Consider the following 17,567-nt stretch of genomic DNA (forward strand, 5'->3'; position numbering starts at 1 on the left):
AATAACTAAAGTGTAAGAAAAACAAATGGCTTCTTATGAAACTTATATGTGTTCTTAAGTCTGAAAGTGGCCTACCCTCCTGCAATGATATTTAGTAGAAAATATCATTTTCTATATAACATTATATTTAAAAGGAAACGCTGAGCAAAATCATACATTTCTCTGAACCTAACCAGTAATTAAACCAAAAACTTGATTCTAAGTAGTCTGTCGGTGAATGATTTCGACATTTCATCTCAGTAAAATAACACAGCTGTTTTCTTAACCGGAACGAACTTTCTTTAAGCCCTTAATTTTATTGAGGAAATGATAAAAAGAAAAAAATGAACTATGGAATTGATTATTTATTTCTTGTACACTGAGCGAGTTGTACCACTAAAAGGTTGTGTTTAAAAGTTTATCAGTTGCTATTTTTGTTGATTCGCGACAACCATTTGATATCGTATGTTTAGAAGGGAACGTAAAAGTCGTTCCTAAAATATTTGGTCTAACGCTATGAAGATGCCTATAGATATTAATATTTGTTTGTAAAAAAACAAAACTTGAAATTGTATCAAATAATGTTTTTAAAACAATGTTGTGTATAGCAACTTTGACAGATTATCTTTTGAAATTTTTGATACTTCGCTACATGAAGTTCAGAAAGTAGTATGTGAGTATATAGAGTACGCTGTCATCGGTACTTTTTCTAATGAGTTTTTCACGTTTGACAGAAAACAACCAGTGAGACAGGAGCCCACATGTGTACTCTTCCAGCCACAAACACTTGTTCAGTGCAATTCTTTGTCATTAATGTAAACACTTCTATACAGTTTGACGAGGGACTGCCGTTTTTGTAGAATTCCCATCAAAAATGGCAAAATCTTATACAAAACGACCCCTGAGCACGTTTGCATCAAATCTTAAGTACGGCACTGTCAAGCAACAACTATTTCTTCGTAATCGGTGAATTTTCATTGCAGTCAATCAAAATCCCGGGCAAATGCTGTTTACTTAAGTTAAAAGTCCATAACTAACATTAAAGAAACAAGATACACCGTAATGCGTTGCAATTGTACCCATCGCACACTGCGTTGCAATCATTTTTGGTCGATTATTTCATATGCCTGCAATGAAAATTCACCGATTACGAAGAAATAGTTGTTGCTTGACAGTGCCGTACTTAAGATTTGATGCAAACGTGCTCAGGGGTCGTTTTGTATAAGATTTTGCCATTTTTGATGGAAATTCTACAAAAACGGCAGTCCCTCGTCAAACTGTACAGAAGTGTTTACATTAATGACAAAGAATTGCACTGAGCAAGTGTTTGTGGCTGGAAGAGCACACATGTGGGCTCCTGTCTCACTGGTTGTTTTCAGACAAACGTGAAAAACTCATTAGAAAACTTACCGATGACAGCATTAATGTAGTCAGCCGGCCATATTTCTCCACCGCTTCTGCGACGAATCCTCCACCGCCGCGGCGTTGGAACCACCGCTTCTGCGAAAGCTATGGCCAGTGTGATACATGTATTACGGTTGTCAGCAAACTAAATAATGTGTTAAAATGTAAGCACTCTGAATACTTTCAAACTTTTATGGGTTTTTTTTAATTCACGCAGTAGTGTAATTTGTTAGGAGTTGTGGAAAAAACGTAGAGTTTTACGCAATATAGATATGTACAATATATTACAATTGATATATAATTTTGGTAGCTTAAGAGATGACAGAAATATCTATGTAAACATTTTTATTCGGAAAGATTCGTTTTGTACATGTGGCATACAGAGCGTTATTATTCAATTTTCGTGAGCATTGGTATTTGCATATATACTTGAAATGTTTTACTGGATAGAATGTTGTTGGCAGGTATATTTGTAAAATAATAATGTTATTATGAGAAATTTACATATGCCATTTGGATATATACTTCTTATATATGTCGCCATTTTTATATGTATTGTTGTATTGTCACCTATTTTTATATGTTTTGTTGTATTGTCACATGGGTCTCAGACCTTCTGGTTGGAAATAAATAAACTTGAAACTTATTGATATATTTGGAGAGTAAATATGACCTCTTTTCCACGTCAATTAAGCGTTAAACTGCGGTGAATTAAAAACAATTTACCTGTGTTTAAAACCATATCCAGCATACTAATGTTTGCATTTTGAAGTTTAAAATATATATCCTGTGGGTGAATATCCATTTGGAAAGAATCTTTAGTTTTATGCAGAAACATATGGGACTTATGGAAGAATGATTTGATTTGAAGTATTATATAGATGCATGAATTGGCTTCTGGAGACAAACCGTCCAATTTATAACAGAAAACAAAGGGGTTAAGCTTTTTTGAGTGTCGTATATTAGCATTTATATAATATTATATTAATGAATGCACTAAACTTTGTTCACCAGCTAATGTCAATTCACTGAGCAAGTCTTTACATTTAGGAGAGCGCCGATATACGGATCGCAGGGTCGTGAGTTCGATCCTCGGGCGGGCCGTTTGTTCTCCGTGACGATTTGATAAAAGACATTGTGTCTGAAATCATTCGTCCTCCACCTCTGAGTCATGTGGGAAAGTTGGCAGTTACTTGCGGAGAACAGGTTTGTACTGGTACAGAATCCAGGAACACTGATTAGGTTAACTGCCCGCTGTTTCATAACTTAAATACTGTTGAAAAACGGCGTTAAACCCAAAACAAACAAATAAACTTAACATTTAAGTACTGTCATAATGATGCACATGTATAAGTAATGTTTTCCATTGGAATTTGAAAGTTTTAGGATGTTATGCCTATACACTATTGCGAATTGTCGTCTAGCTGTACAGTTAAAATGGTTTTCAACTGTAGAACTATAAATTCTTCAACATATTCCTTGTTAAAATCTAAGGTAAACAATTGATTTTATTCAAATTGTAATGCAATGTCGCAATTCGTGTTGTCAACTGAAATTCAGTACGTTTCTCAATCAATTTTCTGATAAAAATATAACATGGAGACAGTTTGGTCTAGAATTAAAATAGGAATTATTTGTAATACCTTTCCAAGGGCTGACATCATTAATTTTGTAGAAAGTAGCTTCCGAGAAATCTACCCTTACCTATTATCTTTTATTTCCGTTTGTCTCAAATCGTGACCGTATTTGGATTAAATTACCTAAAGACTGAAAAAGGTCATTATCTGCGAATATTTTAGTTAAGAATGTAACATGATAGCTTGCAGAGTATTATATTATTTGTGCAAGAGAAAGTAGTTAACAAGGATCATAAATTGGGATAGTGTAAGTCTATGATTCATTTAAGTCTACGGTGTAGACCACATTCCTTTAATATAAATACACGACAACTGTCAACAACGCTTAAAATTGTCCCTTCAATATTTGTAAGAAATTGCTAGATATAGCTAAAATGATTTTGTTCCAACATGTTATTTTACGTAGGTGAAAAAAATATTAGTTTAGTTTGACATGCAAATTCTATTCATCTTATTAAGAAGGAAAATTGAAAACTGTTTCATCACAAATTCTGATCTGTCTTTCTACAGTTTGAAAACTTATTTCATAAACTTGTGTAAAATCTTTTTTGAGACTCGACCATTAGTTTTCAAGAACATATCTGTGTGTAGTGCTAACATCCTATACAAATTTATTGAATTTTACTGCGTTTCTACATGCTTGATCGGTGTTATAAAATCTACAAAATCCTTCAGAATAAATTGATTCCCGGGCTTGGACACCCATGCGTGTACATTGTTTCAACTAATTTTAAACCTTATTTACATAAACGCAAGTTCAGATAAACATAGAGATGAGCTTCGCACAAATAAAAATATGAAGGACAGGTTCAATGAGTTGCAGCCGTACACACGTGATATGATACCCCACCCAGTCACAGTCCTGATCAGTATTAGAACTACATTTTAAAAATGAGCACCAAGCATCACACTAATACGAGAAAAATGGTACTGATAGCTCCCTTGCTTGATGCTCAATTCTGCTTTGTCGCAAATTTACAGTTGACCTTTGCGTGTTAGTTGTGCATATCCGGATTATATTCTTTGCTGAAATAATGCTTTGTTGAACCGTAATTTTCACATGAACGAATTCATCACACGTGTGAAAATTTCGTATATTTTTCCGCACACATTACGTGACAAATACGTACGAATATGTCACAAGTAGGTATTGTGAAATTTTCGAGCCCCATTTTTAACCACCTTTTAGTACCAACGAAATTTTCACAAATATGTCATACATGTGTGAGGAATTCGTACGAATTTTTCACAAATGAAACGAATTAGTGTGTGAAAATTACGGCTCAACAGAGGGTCTGTGTAAAGTTAGCAGAACAGCAGAACTACTCCAGCAAAATAGCAGAATAACTCCAACAGAATAGCAGAACGACAAATTTCAAGGGCATATTTTTGGGGAGAGAGTTCAAGGTCAAAAGTGAACATCTTGGCAAGAAAATTTTTTTGCGGGGGGGGGGGGGAGGGGGGGTGGAGTTGTTTGTTGTTGTTGTTGTTGTTTTGTTGTTGTTGTTTTAGTTGTTTGGGGGGCGTATTTGGGGATGGTGGGTGGGGTGGTCAAAGTTAGCAGAGTAGCAGAAAATCTCCAGCAGAATAGCAGGATATCAGAACAACTCCAGCAGAGTAGCCGAACGACACACTTCCAAGGCCATATTTCGGGAGTGGGGGGTCAAGGTCAAAAGTGAACATCTTGGCAGGTTGTTTTGCTATTCTGTTATTCTGCTGGAGTTATTCTGCAAAACACTGAAAGCACTGAAGTTGGGCGATACTATTTTTGAACGCTGGCTAGATTTTCAAGTGAACAAGTTATATTACCACAAAACAATGCAAACTTAAGCTATTGACCAACTGACCAGCAACCATTTTTATATTTTCAGAAAATAAAAACAATAAAAAAAAAACAAGAAACAAAAATCATGAAAAATAGAATGCCAATACCGAGATTCGACCGCCAGACAATTATATCTTCAGCCCAGTGTGTTACCCACTGTGCGAACCACTGTGTCACTGCGGAAATTCAAAGTATTTATGTCAAATTACGTACATATATGTATAAACCTACTACGTATATGCCACACTGGTGTGTTTTTCATGGATAGAAGTAGCGCCGATACACAGGGGCTTTCTTCCCTGGGAAAGACCAGTACTAACACCCAATTTGTGAAGTCGCCAGCCCTTTGTAAGGCTTGAACCCGATCCTTAGATCCCAAGTCGTGCGCTCTACCACAGAGCTATCATAACAAGATAGTAATTCGGCATTACTTACATACCCCGATTTTCAAATCGGTAACATCTCAGCATTCTATCGGCAACGATTCGGCAACTCTTCAGCATGTTCTGCAGTGTTACCGCAACCTTTCCGCATGATTTGGAAACATTCGGGACAGAACTCTGGAGCTGTCGGCATCATTCCGCGTCGCATTCGGCTACTTCGGATAGTATTCGGCTTCTATACCACAGCCGTTTATATGCTACTCCTCGAATACATGCCGAACGAGCCCAATTTAAGTGATAAAAGCATGGATTACTACATTTAAATTGTCGTTACTAAGGAAGGCAACACGTAGATGAAACCTATACTATTGCTTAATTAATATAGCCAACAAATATTTAACCCCTTCAGAGTGGTTTCAAAGGAAAGACCTTTTAACTTTTGAAGCGTCTTATGCGTATGAATATTTGATCAATACTAAAACCAAATTGGCCATCGGACATGATATTATTTCTTTCAAAATATGCTTCAATACGTGCAGTCAGTACTCCTGTAAAGATTTTCCCAAAATTACTCAAAATTGTGATTCCTCTGTATTGATTGGGATCATTTTTGTTACCCTTCTTGTGTATGGATACGATAAAACCATGGGCCCAAACCTCAGGAAAATGTCCTGTATCCAATACCTTATTAAATATGTCAGTAATATGCCCGCCACGTATGTCTGAAGATTCAAAGAAGAATTCATTCAACAAATTGTCACTAGGACATGGAGATTAATTACGACTGAGCTTCTTAATCGATGCAGTTATTTCCCCTACAGTTATTGATCAGTTCAATTCTTCAGATGTTAGGTTATCGATATTTAGGTCACTATTCTCATTAAAATTTTCTACTTCGTCAATAACCGTCGAAGTTATATTTCCGAATAAATCAGAAAAGTACGTTTTGAAATCTTCAACGCTTATATTGCATCTAGAGAACTGTGTTTTACGTTTAAAATGCTTCCAGATATCTTGAGACTTGCTCTTTCGGTGTTCGGCATTCGGCATCTATCTATCTAAGGTCATGTTAATGATCTACTATAAAACAGCATATGCCTCTGTATAGAATATAGAGGAGTTGTACACTGGAAACCTGCTAATTTTATCAACTATGTTATTTTTTAAAGTGGTCTTGATAGATGGCTTGTTTTATTATCGGGGTTTCCAATGATAGGTCTTTTTTAACATGTAAAACATTATACCGGTCTATTGCTTCTAACATTACCAAAATCTCATAATAAATCTACAATGTTATATCTTTAAAATAAATTAAGTTATGGAGAAAATATTTAGTACGTAAATAATGTTTGGTCAACATTTTCACGGCAATATCGAAATAAACTTTCGCTTATAAATCAGTTCACCTCTCTCAAAGACGAAACGTTCTATAGAAATATCAAATCGAATTTTAATCTACCATAAACAAAATTTGTTTTCTAATTGTTTAGATTTAATAAAAATAGAAATTATTAATCTCATATTTTTTTGGGTCCGGTAATATTCAAGATGATTACAAGGAAAGAAGTTCATAAACTACTATAGCATGTGAGATAGTAAATAAATTACACAACATTTCGAGAAAATAACTAATTTACTTTACGGTTTTATCGTGTGTAGCAGTGTCAATAAATGTAAAATTGCTTAAACTTCCTTCAGAAATTTTGTTGCTTCACATGTTTTTCATGATTACTATTACTTTAGGATCTTCTTCTGCACTATTCTCTAACTTACAAAACTGGTTCATATGTATAGAAAAATTATTCCAGTCAATGAAAACAAACGTTGAAACTTGCGATTTTGTGTATTTGATATGAATTTTGAAGAGGTTTGGTGAATGGAAAATATATTAAACATAACCAAATCTATATCTATCTAGTTTTTTTTAGATAACTGAATTAAAGGATATGTTGCCTCAACTACTATGAGGATTTTGCAGGGCATAATTATAACGTATGAATGATTTTTCACTACTTATCCATTTACGTGTATTCTGTATTTCAGTTCTGGAGTCTAGACACCTGATTTTAACTTATAGTTGTATCAGAAGCAAATTGATGCTTTTGTCACGTCATTATCCTGTGGACTTTTGTATATCTGAAATTGAGATCTGAATTCATCTAAATACATCTTCAAACAAAAAATTGATTCTTTAAGAAAGTAATTCCCGCTTTGTTTCTTTTTCATAGCGTCTAGACGGAACGTCCATTTGAAATAATTAAGTGACGGAAAAGAACTTCTCACCAAGCAGTTAAGCGCAAATTATCTCAAGTGTTCCATTACCTAAAATTAAGTGGAACTGTTACTTTCCCGCATTCGCAACTACCGCCTTGTTGGCTGTGCTTTCGTTAAAATTACAGTATACAGTGTCTTGTGTGACTTTGTGTCATGATTATATAAACCTGAAGACATCGTGTTTTTTTTCGAGGTCGCGGAGACAGCATTTCTTCTCTTGTTTTTGTTGTGTTGTAGATGATGATGATGATGATGTAGTTGTTTTTAAAACCTAAATATATTCAACAATTGGACTGGAGCCAACGTCATCCATATTTTTGGCCATTTTTTTCATATAAAATATACATATACATTACAACAAATGCATTGCATAGGTTACATACACAGGTGTTTACTTGTTTAAATAGATTGCACACATTGGTCATATGAAAAGAGGGAGTAAAAATAATAGATCTCATAGAAATGAATTGAAAGAATATATGCAAAAGTGATACAAAACAAAAGTGTTCATCAATATTTTGTAATAATACAAAATATATAATGAATTTTAATGGCACTTAGCTCGGACAATAATGTTTGTATCTATACACCTTAGAAACAACGAATATATAAGTTTAGGCTCTTTGTGTGGTTATATTACAAAACTGTTTGTGCACACTTTACATTGCCTTTGATATTGAATTACCAACGGTATTAGATTTAAGTTTATTATCATTTTTGGTTGTTTTTGCGTTTATTGTCACACTGTCAAATATCCTACGGCGACCTTTCCAGCTTTGACGTTGGAGGAAGACCACATATAACCCCTCAGAGCGGCTGATACCCGGCCGAATGCTACCCCAAAACGAGGTTTCAAACCCGCATCGACGAGAGGCAAGTATACGACCTTAGCTTTCGTTTACCTTGTTTTGTTTGTACAAGATATCGGTGAATTGTATCAATAGTGTATTATCCAATTGTTTCAACTGATCGAGTTTCCATAAAAATGGCCAAATTAGAAACAGTTTAACAAGATGTTAATACTACGGTGTCCCGTTAGGGTTATCGCAGCGTAAAATAAAAAAACCGTATGATAACGAATGATAACGAAACCACAATAATGAAGTGTCGAAAATACGATGGTGAAAACTCGAAACTACGAAACAAAGATGGTGAAAACGAAATATTACTTCGACTTTTTATCATCGTTGTTGCGACTTTTCAACATCATAGTTTCGTTGTTTCGACTTCCCACCATAATGGATGGTTGTCAATTTTAATAATACAGTGACAGTTCTATTTATTAACGAGAAATTGAAAAATCAAAAATCGGAAGATTCTGACGAGCATTTTGCTCAGCCTTTCCTGAAAGGTTGTTACTTCTTACTGCTTTTGAAGTATCTTATAGAAGAAACCGTTACTCAAAGTCACATTGAAGTAAAAATAGAAGATACCATATTGAAAAAAATCCTACAAAATATCAAATATTTAGAACTTTTGAATACCATTAAAGGTTTATAATAAATTACATAAATAATTGAATTTAGAAAAAAAGACAGGACATCTTGGTAACGCCTTCAAACCTGTGTCGATACAGACTCTGAGCAAAGCGATTTTGTGAGTTTTAAATATTGAAATTTTGTCCATCTTCTAGCATGATAAATAAATCCCGAACTACATCATATTCGTCGGATTGAACAAGTATTGAATTGAGCCAAGTTCGCAAAAACCTTTTCATAATTTTCAGGTCTATCTAAAATTCATCTAAATTTTCTTCAATGTACATACACATTTCACAGAAAAGTATGAGTCATATACGGCACGATCAATAAACGTTACAAGCATGATGTTTTCAAGGCAATACTGTATATTTTTGGACTGCCAACTTATCGTTCCATGGTCTGGTGGTTAGAGTCGCCGACTTCAAATTGCTATGACCTCTCACTGATGGAGAGCTATCTGCTGAAGCTCTGGTACCAACGTCTTGATGTAAGAAGCTTAGCGGTTTCTTACGGAGGATAGCTCTTTTTAACTGGTACGTCCCAGAAAAGATTGTTAGGTAACTCTCCGCCTCAATATGACTGAACTATTTAAAAAACCAAGAAAATAAACAAGTTCATTTCAAATTTTACTTATGCCTTCGTCTTGATATCTTGATAGAAGGTGTAGAAATAGCATCGTTCTTCAAATAAAAAAGGCGACATACAAGGATGTAGTTTTAGCTAACAGGTAACCCCTGTCGCCTTTACCAGAACTGAATGTCGATAACTTTTCTGAATGTTGGGATTTTTTAGGTCTTTCGTTTTTTGCGCGTGTAAAACAGGAAGTCGAAACTACGTTGGTGAAAAATCGAAAAACGATGATAAAAAGTCGAAACAAGGATATTGAAAAGCGGAAACCTCGGTGGTGAAAAGTTGAAACTACGGTAATGAAATGTCGAAACAACGATGAAGAAAAGTTTGAACTACGATGTTGAAAAGTCGAAACTACAATGGTGAAAAATCGAATCTATGATGGTGAAAAGTCGAAAGTATGATGTTGAAAAGTCGAAACTACGATGGTGAAAAGTCTAAACAACGATGATAAAAATTCGTAACAAAGAAACAACGAAACCCCTTGGCGAAAAGTCGAAACAACAATGATGAAAACACGAAATAATATCGTGGGTCTAACTTCTAAACTTAAATATGTATGAAACTATAGGAAATATTGTGTCTGTGAAAAAAATGTTCATAAATGAACTAATGATGATTGTAAAGAAAATATAGCCAGAGGAATTCTATTAAAAATGACTTATTAACATTTAAATTGAAAATGTCTTAATCAAACCGAGTCTGCGATTATTCTGCTTGGTTGCATTCTTTGCTTCCAATGGATGTTTTTGCTAATTTTATTATGTATGTTTGCTTATTTTAGTACATTTATTACTGTGTGTTTGGCATTTATTATACCCCCCCCCCCCCATCCCCACCTTCGAAGAAGGAGGGGTATTTTTAGAGATTATTATACCGGGCTGGTGTGCTTTTCGAACACCCCTCGTATAGATATTTTTTATAAAATGGTTCGCTCGCTGTTGAAATGCAAGATCCAGTATCTAAGGGAGTTACAGATTCTATGTTATTCAGCTTTATGCTACATTAATTGGATCATCCAACTTTTATTGCAGCACTCAGAAAAGTTTTTCTGACAATATCTCGCTATGTGGCCCTCTTTATTACATCTGTAGCATCTGAATGACGTATAGTTTCCTGAAGTACTATGAGGTCTGGATTTATTTGTTCCTGCTGGTCTCATGGGCCGATATGGTGACCTCTGTTATTTTGAGCACCTCTTATGAACTGTCCTCTCTGATGATTACTGTAAGTACCTCTTGGTTGAAAATGATGTTGTTGTTGTTGTAAAGTATGTTGTACCTGCTGTTGTAATAGTTGCTGTGTTTGTTGCTGTTATTGTTATTTATCTAGTTCTATCTTTTGAATTTTGGTATTCCTTTCCTTTAACACCTCTTTTAATTCTCCCATTTCAGACTTGCTTTCCGTTGCTGCTTGACATTTAGTTTCTTTTTCCTCTTTTGTAGGTGTTGAGAGTTCATTTTCAATTTCCGCACTTCAGTCTTAAAAGTTTCATAATCCTTTGCGATTTCAAACTTAAGGTATGCCATTCGTTTCAAAGACTGTTTCATTCTTTGATAAACGACGCTCATCAATATTTTCGGTTGAGACGGTTTCAACGTATTAAGTTCAATGGCCGGTGTCTGCAGCTCTTCCACTTTGCTCAGTATTTAGCAAATGATTCCATTTGTCCATGTTCACAAGCATAGAATTTCTTTAAAACAGTTTCCACTGAATCAATCTGCTCATACGTACTGTGGAATTTAGTCATAATTTCTCCAACAGACGCTTTGGTTCCTAATCTTCTTAGTATGTCGGCAGCTTCACTCTTTACTGATCTCCGAATGGCTAATAAAACTTTTCCTCTGGGTATGTATTCTCCTCTATTAAGCACTGAATGTCATACTTCCAAGTGATATAGGTGACATCACCGTTACTTTCGTCCCCGAAGAATGTCGATATTCTTGGGACGAATTTCTTATCTGTTGTTATACTACTTGTAGGGTTGGGTGCCAATGTACTCTCATATTTGTGAAGGTATTCTTCAAAACCTGCTTTTGACTCTACTCCTTCCGACTTCACGCCAAGAGTCCTGATGGCGCCTAATAATTTTAATTCCTCTTCATATATATCATCTTTAGTCGCCGGTGTCGCCATATCGAATATATTTTAAATAATCACTATATAAAATATAACCACTGTGCCACTATCTATTTCAAATGTCACTATCACAAAGTTGAACATGCAATGTAGTTCGTATTTTTATCATTTACCTGAACAGGTTATAAAAAGTCTTAATTTTCGAATCCCTTCTATCTAATGATCAATCACACTTGTCTACAAATACCTCTATTCTAAATCATACCAGTGTATGAAGATAGTAGTCTGTACTCTTGATAATTATCGATCAATCTTTCTAACTTCTAATCTCCAAATCTTTACCAACACTAATGATATAATAATTATATATATTTGGTCAATGATTTAACAAAGTGGTAAAGTATTAACAACCACCTTAAATTTCTAATATATGGTTAACCATCACCTTAAAAGTTTAATATATGGTAAACCATTACCTTACCTTTCTAATATATGGTGAACCACCTTAAGTGTTTGTAACAGACGGTGAATCACCTTAAGTATTTCTAATAGTCACTCAAAAATGTTCTGGTATGTAAGACTCTCAATCAAAAATTACCTTATATGATAATGAATCACCTTAATCGATGTCAAGATGTCGTGCTGAAATATCTTAAACAATTATGCTAAGCTACTGATGTAATAAATAGACTACTTCTAAACAAACCACAATAATATACTGAACAGCAAAAGAAACTATTCAGATGTATAACTTGGGTTTTTTTTAAAAAAAGGAAACAACTTAAATTTATAATCTTCGTACTACATTGCACTTGAAGACATTCACGTGGTAAGTATAAATATCGACCAACCGTGAAGTCAGTAGTTCCACAATAGCCGTTTGGCACGAAATTTACGTGCGCGGGTAATTAATGATTTTCTTTGTGAAATTTTATTGTCATTGGAAACATTGATGATTGACTCACTCGAAAAACAGCATACAGTTTTAAAAAATATTGTTGGTTGCAGGATACGACTGAATCAAATTCAGCGCAAGCGCGCAACTGGAATGTTACAATGCAACAGACGCGCAGAAGTTATAGCAAATTTTCGTGCAAAACGGCTATTGTGAGACTAATGACTTCACGGTTGTTCGATTTTTAAAATAACATGTGATGTTCTTCAAGTTTAATTTGGTATGAAGAAAACAAGTAAAATTTATAAATTTAAGTTATTTATCAAAAAAACCCCAAGTTGTACATCTTTTGCTGTTCAGTATATATTAAGTATGTAGTAGACCAAATACCTTTCAAAATATCTTTCAAGTTAAGTACTGAATAGTAGTACTTCAGTAATACATTTCTTTTTAATTGATCACACAAGATATTATATATCTTAAATTTTCAATTAATTCACTATATGGGAAAAGGACCTTTCACCAATAAATTTTACCAAACTGTCTGTGAAAAGGAAACCTGTAATTTGTTCAGGATAATCAATATTAATTATTTGTTATCAAATAATAATGTTTAAATCAAATAAGAGTACACAAATACAAAGTATAAACTTTGAACTTTGTATACTAGGTACCCGACTTTAACGTAAAACTCAAACACTGTATTATATACAAAATTTCTATTAATAGACCAATTTTAATCAATACTAAAATCAATACTACTTATAATGGGTATGTGGAAAAATACTGGAATCCGAAAATGTGCAGTATAACTTATAAATGGAGATCCAGAAACTGAATCAAAAGTAGGACAAGACTAAAAATAAAGACCACTGATTATAAACATAGTATCTAAGTACTGACTTGTATTTTTGTTATATATCTGGTTTTCAACACAGGTATCCTGCGGCTGAACATATAGCTGTCGTGTTTTGAACGTTATTTCTCATATTTGAAATTATTTACATTTTTAGTTACCAAATACCCCAAAGCTTTCGATTTAAATGCTTCCTTAAATAATATTCAAAATTTTCCAGTGATATTAGGCCTGACGCCATTTTTTCAACAAACGGAACTGGACTGAGCCCGGCTTGGCAGTGATAACGCCTGTGGACACCGGGAATCTCGCTCTTTTTACCTTGTCAAGTTCATAGCTAAGCCGGTGTGTGTTTATCTCTTTGATTAGATACTGAAAAAAATGTATACATGTATTCAGTTAGGGAAACCAGTGTCGTAATTTTAAGGTTATAAAAAGCATTTTTGACAGCAGTTGTTTACTGTGTATAAAGCCGGTGATATACACTCCTGAGATCACGTAAATATCGGTTAAAAATAGCTCGGTAAAATAAAGTTCTGGTTTCCCACTCTTATATTTTTCATTTAACGACTTCCTTTTTAATAATTAACATGTTGTTATTTTGCTTATGTCGTCTTCAGAAAATATTTAGCAGATTATAAGAAGATGGCCGGTGCTTCTTCAAACCCGAATAATTTAAAGGATTTTTATCATAATTTTAGTAAACGTTTTAGACGAAATCAAATACGCCGAAGTAATACGCATGGAATCGACATCTCCACAAATCAACAAAACAATGGAGAACACTCTCAATGTGATAACCTAGGAATCTTAACTGATAAGCCAAAAAACAGCCGATATGTGACGCTTAAATCTCGAATTGGATCATTTGTGAATTGGCCTGAGAATAAAACACAGGATAAAAATCAACTTGCAGCAGCTGGTTTCGCTTATACGGGTATGAATGACTTAGTAAGGTGTTTCTATTGTAGTATAGGTCTAAGCGACTGGCAAGAAGGTGCCTGTCCCTGGAAACAACATAGTCTGGCGAGTCCCGCTTGCGGTCATGTGATTCAATGCAAAGGTAAAGGATATATTAGAAGAATTCTAGGTGAACACAGTCAAGATTCCGAAGATGAAGTAGACGATTCAGCTGATTTTGTGGACACCGTGCAATTAGCTATAGCTAGGAACAAGGATGCAGTTAGTGCTGCCAGGGAATTTTGTACAGACGAAGATAACATAAAACAAGCTATAGAAACACTATTAAGAAAAGACTTACGGAGGAATTTTTCAGCAGTTGAACTCGTGGAAACCATACAAGAAATTAAAGAGAGAAGTGTAAAGACAAATCAAACCGAACAATTTCCTGGTGATGAAGCGCTAAATGATATTGAAACAGACGGAGACTCTTCAGAATCAGAGGAGGATATTGAAGAAAGTAATAGAAAGTTAAAAGATCCAGTAATTTGTAAAATATGTTTTGATGCAATTGCATGTATTATTACTCTACCATGTGGACATATGATTTGTTGCAGTCAATGTATTTCAGCATTCACAACATGTGCAATTTGCAGGGCACAAATAAAAGGCACTGTCCGAGCTCGTATGGCTGTATAGTATTTCTAACATCATTTATTGACCAATGAAATGTGATTCAAAGTAAAGGTAAAGGATTTATAAGAAATATTCTAGGAGAACAAAGTCAAGATGAAGAAGTTGACGATTCAGCTGATATTGTGGGCACTGTGCAGTTAGCTATCCTAAGGAACGAGGAGTCTGTCGTTGCTGCAAGGGAATATTGTACGGATGATAATATCTTCACAAGTGCTATACAATCATTGATAAGGAAGGACAAACACAAAAAGTTTTCAGTAGTTGAACTTGTGAAAACCGCGGAAGAAATTAAAGAAAGAATTGTAAATACAAATCAAAAAACACTTTCCTAGTGATGAAGAGCTAAATGCTGTTGAAACAGATAAAGACTGTTTAAAACCAGAGGAGGATATTGAAGAAATCAATAGAAAGTTAAAAGATCCAGTAACTTGTAAAATATGTTTTGATGCAATTGCATGTATTATTACTCTACCCTATTGTCATATGGTTTGTAGCAGTCAATGTTTTCCAGCACTCACTAAATGCGCAGAGCACAAATAAAAGGCACTGTCCGAGCTCGTATGACCGTATAATAATGCTTTTTATACATCATTCATTGACCAATGAAATACCATATTTTGTATTTGTGAGTGTCCTTTCTTCATCATCATTTCAAGTTTTCGGTTGTTAACCATCGATGAACAATGTAACAAATGAACCAAACTCGTACTTGTTTTTTTCTGACTCGAGTAGTATATATGAATAATAAATTCAAACTGACAGACACATTACTATTTTCTTATTATATATATTTTTATACATCAAACTGGCAGTCCTAATTAATTGATTATTTGCTGCTATAATAATTAAGACCAACAACGGACAAAAAACGATAAAATAATTCACAGTTTTGCGTCTAAAGAAGGAATCATTTAAAAAATCACAAAAATGTATATTTTAAATATATTTTCATACTTTGGTTATCAAACTTAAACAGTGACACATTCTTTATTAAGCAGTATACTTGTACGAATTAATAAAATTCGATTCGATTAATTTAACCTACTGCGTGACCGCGTACTAATTTTAGACCATATTATCTACGTAATACGCAAACAGCTATTCATAGTAACCAATTGTAAACAAAATCATTAAAACTAGGACTGATAGGTAAAGTAGGCATATCGAAACTAAGAATAACATGTTTATTTTAGATCATATATCTGTCGTTTTAACTTGTGAATGGTCTAAAATAAACATACTCATGAATTATGACAATCTTATCGCATATAGATGACCGCAGTTTATAAATGAAATTTCAAGAGTGATATTAATAAACTTATCTGTAACAAATCTGCATTGTATCTGTGATTTGGTTTATACTTAAAGTTTTATATAAAGTATTTAAAATTTGAAATAACAAAAACTAATTAAAATTACTGTGACTGTTTTAAGAAAATCGGCTAATAATAACATACTATAAATTTAGACAAAAAGCATTGTGGATGACCATTTGAATAATTAGACATTTAATGAAGTTTCCATTTTGATTTTAACGACCATTCAATGTAGCTGTGTTTACTGGCATTGAAAATTAGAGGTAAGTGGTGAAAATGTGTAACAATGACTGCTTAATCTATGTGTAAAGCTGTATAGTTTAGTTTGAATCTGGCTATGGATCTTAGGCAAGGTCGCTGACTTCGATTTTAGTTTTAAGTAGAGAGCTGTTTTTACTTATTACAATTACACAGAATGTTCATTGCAGGTGCCGATATATGAGAGAAGAGTATCAGTCTTTTTAGGCATTAATTGTAGATTTAAATCCCCAGTATAACATTTAAGGTATGGTTTTATTATTTTTAAACATGTTCTTTAAGTCTCTGTACCATCTCTGACTAGTATATGATGTGCCTGTTATTTTCCTAATTAAAATATTTATTTTATACATGCTTTTCTCTTCCAGTCAGCGGACTCAATTTGTATCACGTGACCGACCAATACATTTCTATATTAGATACAATATATTTCATATAAGACAATGTTCTTATGTTACTGCAGACCCAGATAAAATAAATTCTAGCAAGCTGCAAATTTTATTGGCAAAACAGAACTTTCTTTTAAAGTTCAAACTTTTATTTATATACTGGTTACAGACCTGTAAATAGATTTAAAATACATACCTACTGTTTTGACTGTTTGTCATTTGATTCACTGTGACTATCATTCAATTTTACAATGTACTTCATTTTGCAGAACCAACCATCGTACACATAACATTATCATTTTCAGGTATCCACTACTTTCACCAAATTATCAAATCAGAAAGAGTTTCACCATGTTTTAAAAATGTTTAGACATTCATTTATTTCATAATAGACAATGACCCACGCAATTATTTTTTTATCTTTTTGCAGATCAAGCACACATTATAGCCTGGTCAGTTCCCTAGATAAACTGGCTTTTGCCAAACTTCTTAATTTACAGGTCTATAACTTACTGATTAACATAACAAAATGTGTCAGATTAGAATAAAGAATATTTATAGCATT

At 33.8% G+C, this 17,567-nt stretch overlaps 1 protein-coding gene across 1 annotated transcript; it reads left to right on the forward strand.

Moving 5' to 3' along the window:
* Window positions 1-14,006: 14,006 nt before the first annotated feature.
* LOC128553245 (E3 ubiquitin-protein ligase XIAP-like) lies at window positions 14,007-16,961 on the forward strand. The gene has a single exon (XM_053534372.1). The coding sequence runs from the start codon at window positions 14,089-14,091 to the stop codon at window positions 15,040-15,042; it is 954 nt and encodes a 317-aa protein (XP_053390347.1). The 5' UTR covers window positions 14,007-14,088; the 3' UTR covers window positions 15,043-16,961.
* The last annotated feature ends 606 nt before the right edge of the window (window positions 16,962-17,567 follow it).

This window comes from Mercenaria mercenaria, unplaced genomic scaffold, assembly GCF_021730395.1.
Source record: "Mercenaria mercenaria strain notata unplaced genomic scaffold, MADL_Memer_1 contig_3621, whole genome shotgun sequence".
NCBI classification, from domain to species: domain Eukaryota; kingdom Metazoa; phylum Mollusca; class Bivalvia; order Venerida; family Veneridae; genus Mercenaria; species Mercenaria mercenaria.